At 37.0% G+C, this 12,485-nt stretch overlaps 2 protein-coding genes across 7 annotated transcripts in view; one reads left to right on the forward strand and one right to left on the reverse strand.

The window, feature by feature from the left end:
• LOC149679107 (uncharacterized) overlaps window positions 1–12,485 on the reverse strand; it is a 29,857-nt gene that overhangs the window by 8,188 nt on the left and 9,184 nt on the right. For 3 of the 6 annotated variants that reach the window (XM_089836925.1, XM_089836921.1, XM_089836923.1), the window contains exons 1-4: window positions 10,993–12,391; window positions 10,705–10,778; window positions 10,574–10,640; window positions 116–283 (exon numbers count right to left, since the gene is read on the reverse strand). In XM_089836925.1, coding sequence (XP_089693051.1) covers window positions 116–283; window positions 10,574–10,640; window positions 10,705–10,778; window positions 10,993–11,019 — 336 coding nt within the window. In that variant the 5' untranslated portion in view covers window positions 11,020–12,391. Of the gene's footprint in view, window positions 1–115; window positions 284–10,573; window positions 10,641–10,704; window positions 10,779–10,992; window positions 12,392–12,485 lie in introns of those variants that run through there. The other 3 variants (XM_089836922.1, XM_089836926.1, XM_089836924.1) reach the window with 3 other exon arrangements.
• LOC149679108 (uncharacterized) lies at window positions 4,882–7,674 on the forward strand. The gene is made up of 2 exons (XM_089836968.1): window positions 4,882–4,953; window positions 7,141–7,674. Exons 1-2 carry the CDS (start codon window positions 4,945–4,947, stop codon window positions 7,672–7,674), a joined length of 543 nt encoding a protein of 180 aa, XP_089693094.1. The 5' UTR covers window positions 4,882–4,944.

Below are 12,485 nucleotides of genomic sequence, written 5' to 3' on the forward strand. Positions count from 1 at the left end.
CCCTTTAAGACGATTTAATTAGAACTTTCGTTTGCGACTTAAACAAATGAAAAGTGAAAAACCGCAAAGAACTTAGGGATTAAATTATTATATAATCCAAAAAAATAAAAATTACCTGATTATCGCACATCAAAAAGCCTTGGCCAAAGCCTGTTTTTTCGAAGGGTTTGGGATTACCAGAAATGAATAGACTGTCACTCCATTGGAAAAGGGATGTTGGTGCGTAAAATAATGGATTAAGAAACGTGATGATGTCGAATGGCGTAAAGAAAATATCACAGTCCTAGAAAAGTGAAACGTGAACAGTTTTTGTTAACAAAGTGATCTTATTCTTTTTAACAATTGAAAGAAGAAGCATTAAATATCATGTTTATCTGTGGGAAGCTGACCACTAAAATCGAGATATCTCGTTGGTAGTGAGCTGACTTATTTCATGAATCTCGTGTTAAATTCAGTCTAAAATATTGAGAAATAAGGCGGTGGCACAGAGCAAATGGCCAGTTTAAAACTTGCCTGAACCAGTTTAAAAATTAAATGGGACGGGGTCAGTGGTCCACGGGACCACTAAGAAAATTCAAGGGTAACCAGAGTCCAGACATTATCTCAACAATTTTAATTAATCCCTTCTTAATTTTAGCAGACGACGGGCCGTGGTCAATGGTCATGGACCAGGGGGGTCGTTGGCCCATTGTCCAGTTTTAAAAAATTCCTTAATTCCCACCCTGGTATTGGTCCATGTGAGCGCCGGAGAGCTCTGGAGAATCTCGTGGCGTTTTCCATGGGAAAAATATGATCACGTGAGCGGGTGGGCCGTGGTTGTGGTAACTTATTATCGTCTGCTTCATAATTGAAAGAAATAGAGGTTAACTAAAATTTAAAAAATGGCTGCGTCTATGCCGAAATTTTTAAAGTTTTACAATACGTTCTTCGACGTTTAGAAATTCAGGTTTTTAATTTAATTAAACGGTATTGAAATAAAGCCAATTAAAAATTTGCCATTTACAAAAATTAACCTTTACGGATGTTCTGTGTCTGAAAAAGCAATTAATTTGAGCAACCGAGGGAAAAATATCTGGCAGCATTGCACCTCCAAAAATTAGTCATTGCCGTAGCGGCCACGACTAGGACTATTTTGTCAAAACAAAAAAATCTTGGTATTTCCATTACAAAAGACCAAACTTACTACCGCCGTAAAACTCTTAATCGCGCTTCACGGCGGTGATCTTTTAACAAATTTCTTTAGTATTTAGTGCGGTGGTTCCATCTATATCTATGTAAATCAAAGTCCTGACTGACAGACAGACTGACTGATAATCAACGCCCTGCCCAAACCGCTTGCCCTAGAAGGCTGAAAATCTGCAGGAACGTTACTCATAAGCAGTAGGCGCGTACTAAGAAAGATGTTTCCAATCCGCCGCCATATTAAAAAATGGCAACTAGAAATGTAAAAAGATTTCTCTATGCAACAAATTCCGCGCGTTTGAAGCGATTTCACATATATTTAGTACACTGGTTTCCTTAACCTATAGACGGGCTGAAAGGTCTTTTGGGTTCGATTTGTTGCCGTCTTTTTAAATGGCGGCCACAAACTTAAAAACCCTTCTTTATGGAATAATGTCCGCATGGACAGTAATAAAAAATGTCCCGACGGGCTGACGGGCAACGCCGAGTGCCTTCACTCCTAGGGTGCTACAAAAATATTGGTCATCAGTAAAATCTACCCATTCTTTATATCATTTTGATGGAAGTTCTTATTACACGCGAGCGACGCCGCGGACAACAGCTAGTGAAATCATAAAAATTACTATTTTTTTTTCAAATCAGCTGCTACGCAATAAATTGGAAACTTCTATACCAAATACAAAGATATTTTGATTACGAGCACTATTGATACAAGTTGGGAAAACCAAAATATTACCTCTCCGAGACAAGCGGTCTACTACTACAAAGTTATTTTCCTAGATATGGAATTTTTTCTCTTTTTTGAAGTAAAAATTTACGAAATATTGAAGCAGTATTCCAAGCATAGCGAATATACAGTAAAGCAGACGACATTTTACATCCAATAAGGATAAATCTTGGACACATGGAAATCAGTCAATGGCAAAAAGAACAGGAAATGAAGTCTACGCTTCAGCTGTTTACCCTATATTCTGATAGCTACATTCACAACTGGTTAGCAGTGTAAACACTATCGTTTCGTCTCACTTCAACAATATTCTTAGTTTGCCAACATGAGCGTTAACGTTAAATAATACCAAAGCTAAATTGTAGCTAGACGCACTGATAGTCAATGCGCACCATAAAGAGAACAAAAAAACTCGGTAGCTTAGCCCTACTAATCTAATTGCCACCATAATCGTTTCTTCTATTATAAAATCTTAACCTGATTATTTGAGAGTGTATTTAACTTTCGGCTCACTCTGAACCGTTGATGTCTCTTCATTTCAGACACGAAAATCAATACCCAAAGTTTACTTCACCTCAGGCCTCAATTATTTACTCTTTATTTCACTAAGCCTATTGCGGGTAATATTAGATATACCCTCCGGAGTCTAGACCTTAGCTTTCTTCAAGAAATCATGAAGACAAGGATTATTCTATATATAGATGTAGTATAGCTTAAGTAAAATATAAACAGCCATTTCAAATAATAATATTAAAAAAGATCTTTGGAATATCAAAATGAAAGAGAGCTTTAAAGCAACAAAAGCACTAAATGCATCATAATTACGAAAAATATTTCCACATATTCATTTTATATTAAGGATAAAAGAAATATTATGGTTCTGTAGGATTTCTTTACACATCAAAATAAAACGAACTTCTAACGCAGCGCACTAGTGTAACAACGGACGGACACACACAGACAAAAACATAGACTGCTTTTTAACTCTTTCCGTATTAATTTTGAATTGAGAAACAAGATTATCTTAAATATTAAAATAAATATAATTAATATTTAATATTTTCTTCGTTAGTTATTCGCCTTATTGAACGTGACATCGTTTTAAAAAAGAACAATTAAACATTCTTGAGAGACTCGACTAATATTGGCGTTTGAAATGAAGCATACGCCGGTTGCTTTGCCTTACTCAAATAGGTAGTATATAAGGATTTCGAATCGCAGCTATGGATAAGAACAGCGCAATTGCGTGAACCTTTGGTGGAAGCCCCACCTTAGGGAGGCCGGACGTTTCTCGTAACCCTGGTCGATCGCCGCGTATGTCTTAATCTTAAGGATGATGATGGAGTAGAAGCCAGGTATGCAGACTGGTGTTCATGAGGGATGGACAAAAACAATGACCAGAAGATGGTGGTGTGTAGAAACCAGTGTGCACAGACTGGTGTCCATGTGGGATGGACAAAGACCAGAAGATGGTGGTGTGTAGAAGCCAGTGTGTACAGACTGGTGTCCAAGTGGGATGGATAAAGACCAGAAAATGGTGGTGTGTAGAAGCCAGTGTGTAAAGACTGGTGTCCATATGAGATGGACAAATGGCCTGAGGATAGTGGTGTTAGATAGGCAATGGATAATAGCCATTGTAAGTGGAATACAATTTTCCAAATTTCCGGGAACTGTAAATGCGGTCCGGAATTTGGGAAAACGTTTGCTCCGATTTGAAAACTGCGAACGCGGTCCCCTGGGGTGTAAGTCAATAACAACAGACTGACACACACACAGACACACAGACAGACAGACACACAGACAGACACGTCGAAATTAGAACCTCTCCGTGACATACGTCACTCGGAGAGGTAAAAAGTGGAACAAAATATGTTTACATGGCTTTATTGAATTCATTATACGTATAATCTAACCACACCAAAAAAAACCACTTTTAAAGTTAGCTTTTTGTTTTTTAAAATACAACCTTCAAAATATTTTTTAAGAAAACAAGAAAATGATTTAAAATACACACCCGAAAATTAATTTTAAGCTAAAATATTTTTTCTGCGCATTGCTAGCATTGTAAGGTATAATTTTAATAAATAAGGGATAACAAGGGATAGGCATCGCCGAAATAAAAGTCATCCCCAAATGATTAGCGAAATTACCGAGGGGTCGGACGTTCTGCATTTTAGTATACGGAATTTTGAGATTTCAAGTACTCATCGAGATTTTGAGTTTTTTACCCCAGATTTTGTATTAGATTTTAAAAATTTTGGGATATTGTAGGAGATTTCTAGATTAAGAATAAGATTTTAGAGATTTACAATAAAATATTATGATTTTCAGGGATATTTCAAGATTTTCAAGGAGATTTTGAGATTATCATGGATATTTTAAGATTTTCAAGGAGATTTAGAGATTTTGAGATTTTCAAAAAGATTTCTGGATTAAAGGGCAGATTTTATAACTTAGCAGGAGATTTCCAGATTTAGTATTACACTTCCAAGGTGCAAACGGTATTTGAAGATTAGGAAATTATGATATTTTGCGCTGAGATTTAGTGATTTTACGTTAAAACCTCGGGACATCAAGATTTGATGGTGGGATTTTTATATATTCGAGATTTTTACACTTTCGAGTTTGTTTTGAGGTAAGATTCCGAGAACTTAGAGAGAGAGAGATTTTTAACGAACTGTACGCAATTTTTACAAACGTCTGACCCCATCAATAATTACCATACAAATAATAAGAAACAAAAAACATCGCTGCAAAATATTCATTTATTATCACCAATAACAAGTAAGTAGCCTCTAGCATAGATTCAGAAGGTTAACTGGAGCGTTTCCAGGTTGTTATAAAGAGGTTTACCATTTCATTAACACTGGAACTGGTATGTAAATTTGTTTGATTATTATAGTGAAGGATATCATGGTGTGACCCACCCTTTGAGAAATTTGTATAAAAGAAGCGGCTTTTGAAAATTTTGATACAGATCGACTTCCCAAGCTTCAGAGAAAGAATTCCGGAAGGTGTACAAATAGAGACTTAAAATGACCCAAGTAAGAACGGACTTAAATTCTAATTAGTTTTACATTTCCAAGACTTGGTCGAGTTTCACAAAAGCTCATGCATGGATAAGAACAAAAAGTATACTTCATTAAAGCTTCCTCGTGCCGTGTAGAATGAGAAAGGCCCCTTTACCCTTAGAATAGTGTCGACCTCCTCCGCGTATTATTATCTTCACGACCGTAGCACAGGGAACACGAATGAATAGCCTCAATATCGTAGTACCAAGAATTAACGTTTTGATCGCCACCATATCCTAATATTTTATAAAAACCGTTGACCTCGAAAACGCTTTGGTCCCATTGAACCGAATTCCCATTCGACAGAATGGGGTTTTTTTTGGGGTCCCATTCGACCGAACGTAGCCAAAGGTGCGATTTTATTATAGTCCCATTGGACCGAAATTATATTGAACTGGAAGAAGACATACTGTGTGGTTTTGCATTAAATATATTTTTAATTTCACAACTTATTATTGTTAAAATAAATGTCAGTTGAAAATGTATTACTGCACTTATTTTATGGACGTTTTAATTACGGCGAACCTCACCTAGCCTAACCTAACCTAACCTAACCAAACGTAACCTAACCTTGTTTGGAGGTAAAAAGATTATTTATGAGTATTAAAAGCCCGCCTCTTACCATGAACAATTTATTAGCAATAATAGAAATATTTTGGAAAAGATGTCAGATAATTAATTGGAGAATATTTTGGAAAAGGTGGCAGCTAATTAATAGGAGAATATTTTGGAAAAGGTGGCAGCTAATTAATAGGAAAATCTTTTGGAAAAGGTGGCAGCTAATTAATAGGAGAATATTTTAGAAAAGGTGGTAGCTAATTAAAAGGAGAATATTTTGGAAAATGTGGCAGCTAATTAGTAGGAGAATGTTTGGAAAAGGTGGCAGCTAATTAATAGGAGAATGTTTTGGAAAAGGTGCTAGCTAATTAAAAGGAGAATATTTTGGAAAAGGTGGTAGCTAGTTAAAAGGAGAATATTTTGGAAAATGTGGTAGCTAATTAGTAAGAGAATGTTTTGGAAAAGGTTGCAGCTAATTAATAGGAGAATATTTTGAAAAAAGTGGCAGCTAATTAATAGGAAAAGTTTTTGGAAAAGGTGGCAGCTAATTAATAGGAGAATGTTTTGGAAAAGGTGGTAGCTATTTAAAGGGAGAATATTTTGGAAAAGGTGTCAACGAATTATTGGAACCAAACCTAACCTAACCTAACCTAACCTAACCCAACCCAACCCAACCCAACCCAAACCTAAGCTAAGCTAAGCTGAGCTAACCTAACCTAACTTAACCTAACCTAACCTAACCTATCCGAACCTATCCTAACCTTACCTAACCTAACCTAACCTAACCTAACCTAACCTAACCTAAGGTAACCTAACCTAACCCAACCTAACCCAACCCAACCCAACCCAACCCAACCCAACCTAAGCTAAGCTAAGCTGAGCTGAGCTAACCTAACCTAACCTAACCTAACCTAACCTAACCTAACCTAACCTAAGGTAACCTAAGCTAACCTAAGCTAACCTAACCTAACCTAACCTAACCTAACCAAACCTAACCTAACCTAACCTAACCCACCCGAGACCAAAATATTAAAATTTTAATTTAAAATTTAAAGACATTGATGGAACTACCATTAAGATTGTACTTCATTTTAAGCACAATTTGTTTATTAATTCTATATATCTCTTGCCTTGAAAGTGAGCGTTTGAATTAATATCACGCAACATTTACTTTTAATATTATTAACATACCTTTCGGAGATTCGAACCAACAACCTATCGCTTCGCAGTCCAACATCGTATCCACTACACCACCGAATCGCTGACGGCTACAGTGTTTCAAGTTATATTCATGTATTTTTTAGGGGCATATTCGGACGATTGGGATTTCGGTCCATCGGGAATATAGCCATTGGGCTGGAAATCTAAAATCATTGCGGGATATTCGGTCGAATGGGATTTCGGTCTATTGGGAATTCGGTTGAAAGGAACGATACCTCCAAAACATCTCTGAATCTGATTGGTTGGCTCGTGTTGAGGTTAAGTTGAGGGTCGTTGCTTAAGGCTAGGAACTGAACGAAGTTAACATTTTGTTTTTTTCTATGCACTTTTGATTTCATCGTGTATTTGGGGAAGCAATACCAAAGGATATGTATCTTTCAGCTAACCCTTTTCGTCGCTTTGGTCGCCTTCGGAGTCGCAAATGCTGGTGTTGTCAACTACGGACTTCCAGCCGCTACCCTTCTAGGAGCTCCTTATGGTTTGAGCGGGATTAATTCCCTAGGCGCTGCCTCTCTTCTCGCTTCTGCCGGTCTTGTCTCCCACGGAATCGCCGCTCCCGGTCTTTTAGCTGTTCCCGGCGTCTATGGGCTTGGATCAGGAGCCATCCTCTCTAACCCCGGTGGTTTGGCCGCTTCCGCCGTTCCCGGAGTCAACGCTGGTCCCGACGGTGCTGGTCCATCCACCGGCTCTGCCCTGGCTGGTCCCACCGCTGTTCTTCACGGATCTTCCGCCACCCTTATCGCCTCCACCGGAGTCGTCAAGGGACACGCCAAAGCTGGTGCCAACATCCCATCTGCTGGAATCGCCGTCGCTCCTTCCGCTGCCGGTGCTAATGTCCCTGCCGCTGCCAAGGCTATCCTCAAGCCCGGACCAGTTGCCGCTGTTCCATTGGCCGCTAGTTGCCCATGGTGTTAAATAATTTGATATCATTTCCTTGGAGAGTGTAAATTATTAAAGATCTTGTTTTTATAAAAAAAATTGCTTTTTTTTTTGGTTTCACGCTTTCAATCCGTTCCCGGATTTCAAATTCAAAGAAATCGAGGGGAATTTTAAAAAGCAAAAGCAAGTATTTACCGACGTTATATTTAGAATGGTATTAAGATGGTGTTTATTATTAGAATTTACGTCTATTTCTCCTCAAAATAGAGAAGCTTTTAAAAGAAAGTACGGATTAGGGGGTTATGATTTTTGGTTAGGGCATCGAGGGGCTATTCACTGTCATTATCTGTACTTCCTTTAATGGGTATTTCGTTTTAGCAGAAGTAAATAGATTATAAACAAGAAGTTAATATCTCCCCGGCATGGGCGCGTAATGAAAGTTGAGATTCCCGCTCCTATTCCGCGGCAGTGCACAAATGGCGTAGCACCTAGCGAACCACTTGACATGTACCTAACGTATCTAGTGTCGCGCCGCTCAGACAAAGTAGTGCGGGTTGTTGAAGGTTTAATCGACGCGCATGCGTTCTAAAGGTAATTTCAATCAGCTGTCTGCTGTGAGACTGTGACAGTATAGCCTAGGCCTAGTACAAAATCTGTGAAGACTACATGCGAGATGTGATTGCCTATGAATGTGATAAAATAGTAATATGAAAAATGGATAAGGAATATGATTATGACGAATTCGTGAAACAGAAAGATGAACGTTAAACAATACTACAATGTTGGAAGAGCCAAGGACGTTTGAAAACTTTTGTTTGCAACATGATGGAAGAGTATGCGGTATGATTCGTAGGTTTCAGATAAAAATTGCTCTAGGTCGATACCGAAGGCGAAACTAAAACCGTTTTTTACGCGGCATTATGAAAATAATTACAGTTTTAGACTTTAGTATTTTAATATAATTTACCATAATTCAGCAATTACCCGCACTACTTCGGCGCCATTTTCCATCACGTAAGCGCGGCTACCAATGATATTGCCCTAAATTTACTCCCATGATGCTCAGTAATTTGTACTGCTTTCCAATATCTCTTGTCGCTTCTATGACGTCATGCGAACATCCTATTGGTTACAAGCAAGCCACGTGATACTTGATACTCATTTTACATAGCATGCAGGCGGGAAGGTATGATTGACTTAAAGCTATTAACTTTTTGATATCTATTTAATTTTGGTTTTAGCACTGTTAAAGGATGCACATCCTGGGGTACTCACTCACGTTTTCCGTTCGTGTCACACTATAATTATAATAATAATAATCTAAGCTTTATCTATGAAGGGATTTCCACACTAAGCCTGTGGCTTGTTTACAGGTGGGTCCCTTTACAATGCATAGAGGGGTGGTGGCTAGCCCCTATGCCACAGCTAACCGACCGCGCCCTACACTGTACTCCTGCTAATTATGGTACGATGTGGCTGCTATTACGAGCCCTTGGGTCCTTTTAAAGCGGAATAGACTAAGTTTCATCATAAAAGAAAATAATCAGATACCCAAATTTATACCCCCCCCCCGCCATCCTCACAAAAAAATAGCATTGCACCGAAAATCCCACACTTCGGGTTTTTACCGATAGAATTTAAATAAATAAAATCCCGGGAACTCAAAGATTTTATCTTTGCTAGCATAAATTAAATTAACTTAAAACAATTTAAGGCCTACGTAAAATGAACACTAGATCCAAACATTTTCTAAATAATTATTTTGAAACTAAGGATTGTAAGAACCAAATAGTAATGAAACAGCAAAATATGACATACTAAAACCATTTGCTAATATTTATTTATTTTTTTAAGTTATATTCATTATGAAAATACTTTAAGCCAGCCGTTTTAATATACTTGAAGTTTATAACCTCTCGAAAGAGGAAGAGACGTCCTCCTAACCAAACCTAACTTAACAGTAATTTTTTGGAAAAGGCATATTATTTGAGAAGTCAATGAAGATAAACATCAATATTTTGGAAAAGGCGTAACATTGTCAAGTGATTTATAAAATATTACTAACCTAACTTAACCAAATAGTGGCGTTTTATGTTATATTCATCATGAAAATACTTTAAGCCGTTTTAATATAATTGAAGTGTATAACCGCTCCAAAGAGGAAGAGACGTCCTCCTAACCAAACCTAACCTAACAGTAATTTTTTGGAAAAGGCATATTATTTGAGAAGTCAATGAAGATAAACATCAATATTTTGGAAAAGGCGTAACATTGTTAAGTGATTTGTAAAATATTACTAACCTAGCTTAACCGAATAGTGGCATTTCCAAGTCAGTATAAATGTATTTAAAACGCTTTCATTAAAAAAAGACATTAATAGAAATTAAACTACATAGCATTTTTGGGGTCGCTGTTTTCGACAAATAGAGTCGTTTGAATTGTAAATACCAAACGCGCCGTTGGGCTAAATTCATTAAAAACATTGGCTCGATTCGGTCTAATGGAATTCTGTGCAATGGGAAGATACCGCCAAAGTCCCAATGGCAGAGCTTCCACGAAAGGTTCACGCCATTGTGGCTTTTCTTATCATTCACTGTGAATCAATCGCCTTATATACCCTAAATTTCCAAAACTTGTTAAAGAGGCATAACATCAACAATAGCTATGTTTAAAATTATTTTAGGAATAAAGTTTCTTAAAAAGATTTAACTAGAATTAAGGTAAATTACTGACTATTAAGATAATTAATATCAATTATATTTATTTAATCGTTTAAGAAAAGCCTCTTAATTGGGTAGTCCTTGTTTATCAATAGAGACGGGCTTAATGGCTTTCGGATTTAATTTGCAACATCCCTTAAAATGGCGGGCTAAAAAATATCCCAACGGGTCCTTTCACTTCTACTAATTTGTATTATCTTAATTTTGAATCTTACAATTGGAAACTTCTCGTCACTTCGGAACTGAGTCATCTGACTAAATTGTATATCCAGTAAAGCACATCTATTTACAATTACGTTAACTATGTAATTAAGGATATCATGTAAAATATTTAAAGTGAACCTACCGCATTTTCAACTTTCTCTCTAAATATTTTCGTACCTCTTCATAAATCGGTCCAATCGCCGTAATTTCTGTCACCTTGAATTAAATCAAGAAACGTTTTACTATACTAAACTTCCAATTAAGAATGATAGCATTCCTAAATTCAAAACATCATTACAGAAAAACTGTGACGGTTTGTAATTTTTCTGTCGTGTAAAAATGTAAGTATAGAAATAGCGTTCATTCGAAAAAATAATATTGAGATTTTGGTATTATTTTATTTTAGGAAAATAGGTACCAAAAAACTTACACCCAGGTATCCAATGTTAAGAGCCATATTTGCTGAATTGAGGGAAATAGGGAGGTATAATCGACCACACTCAAATACTCGGACGTTACGCGCAGTCCTAAGTGCAATTTATTGTATACTTAGCTCAAGTAAAGAAAGTTTCATGTAGTTAATCGCAGTTTTCTTCCTAAAGTCCATGCGCAAGTTCACGATCGCACTTATACGCTGCTTAAGTTTGCAAAAATGGACCAGAAACACGAATATTGTTTCTGTACACAAAGCAACAGCGTTTACACTAACGGTCTGGCACCTCGGCATCATTACAGTAGATGTTATTGGTTAGTAGAGTCATACAATTCCAGTAATAAGGACTTGAAAAGTTGATGGCGATAATCCATAATGAATGATGCCAACCAGAAAAAAGGTAAAAGTAAAAAACATACGCCTCAGTGCGCTTGAACATGAGTTAAATACAATTGATTGGTTTTTATCTGATCGAACAACAGTGACGAAGTTAATTTATAAATTTGGTTACCGACTACATTAAATTCGGATGGAATTGCTTAAAAATTGATAAATGGATTCCGGTTTCGAGTTAGTTTTCATACTAACCGCGTGTGACCTTTAAAAGTAACCAAATTCACATTGCGAAGGACTTTATGACCAAATAAAACCCCGAAATCTGCCTTCTTTAATCAAAGGCCTTGACACGAACGTCTAATATTTTTTCAGTTTGTCTTGATGCGCGTAAACCATACGCAGAAAAATGAAGTTTTATCGATTTAACAATGAAGGCAACTTTGGTTGTTAAATCACCCCATTTCAAAGCACATATCAAGCACAATGTACATTTCTGCCTGTAAAATCTTTTAGTTACAGTAGGCCATTAGAGTATCGATTGAGCGTCTTATTTCCATATTCGACGGCGTCAAGGATAATTTCTAGTCGGAACGTGAACGGAATTTTTAGAATCGTTCTTGTTATGTTTTATTACAAGGGTTTGAATAAACAAGTAGGGTATCCAAAGTAAACCTCTTTGAATCGAGACGAGGGCTATCTACCCAATTAAGAGGTTTTTCTTAAATAATAAAATAAATATAATTATCTTAATCGTCAGTAACTTACCTTAATTCTAGTTAAGTCGTTTTCAGAAACGTTATTCCTAAAATTATTTTAAACATAGCTAATGTTGATGTACGAATTTGGCGTATGCCTCTTTAACAAGCTTTGGAAATTTAGGGTATATAAGGCGATAGTGAATGATAAGAAAAGCCACAATTGCGTGAACCTTTCGTGGAAGCCCTGCCATTGGGAGGTTAGACGTTTCTCATAGCACAAGCCGATCGACACGTATATCTTACCCCTGACGATGATAATGGAGTACAAGTGAATATTGCTTTCTGTGAACTGCGTACGCGATCCTAACACCACACACGGAGACCCATTACAATTTTTTTCTGAGGAAGGGGGGGGGGGGTGGAATAAATTTGGTTATCTGATTATTTTCTTCTATG

This window comes from Phalangium opilio, unplaced genomic scaffold (assembly GCF_054372755.1).
Source record: "Phalangium opilio isolate 3A_F unplaced genomic scaffold, DU_Popi_V2 ptg000042l_1, whole genome shotgun sequence".
NCBI classification, from domain to species: domain Eukaryota; kingdom Metazoa; phylum Arthropoda; class Arachnida; order Opiliones; family Phalangiidae; genus Phalangium; species Phalangium opilio.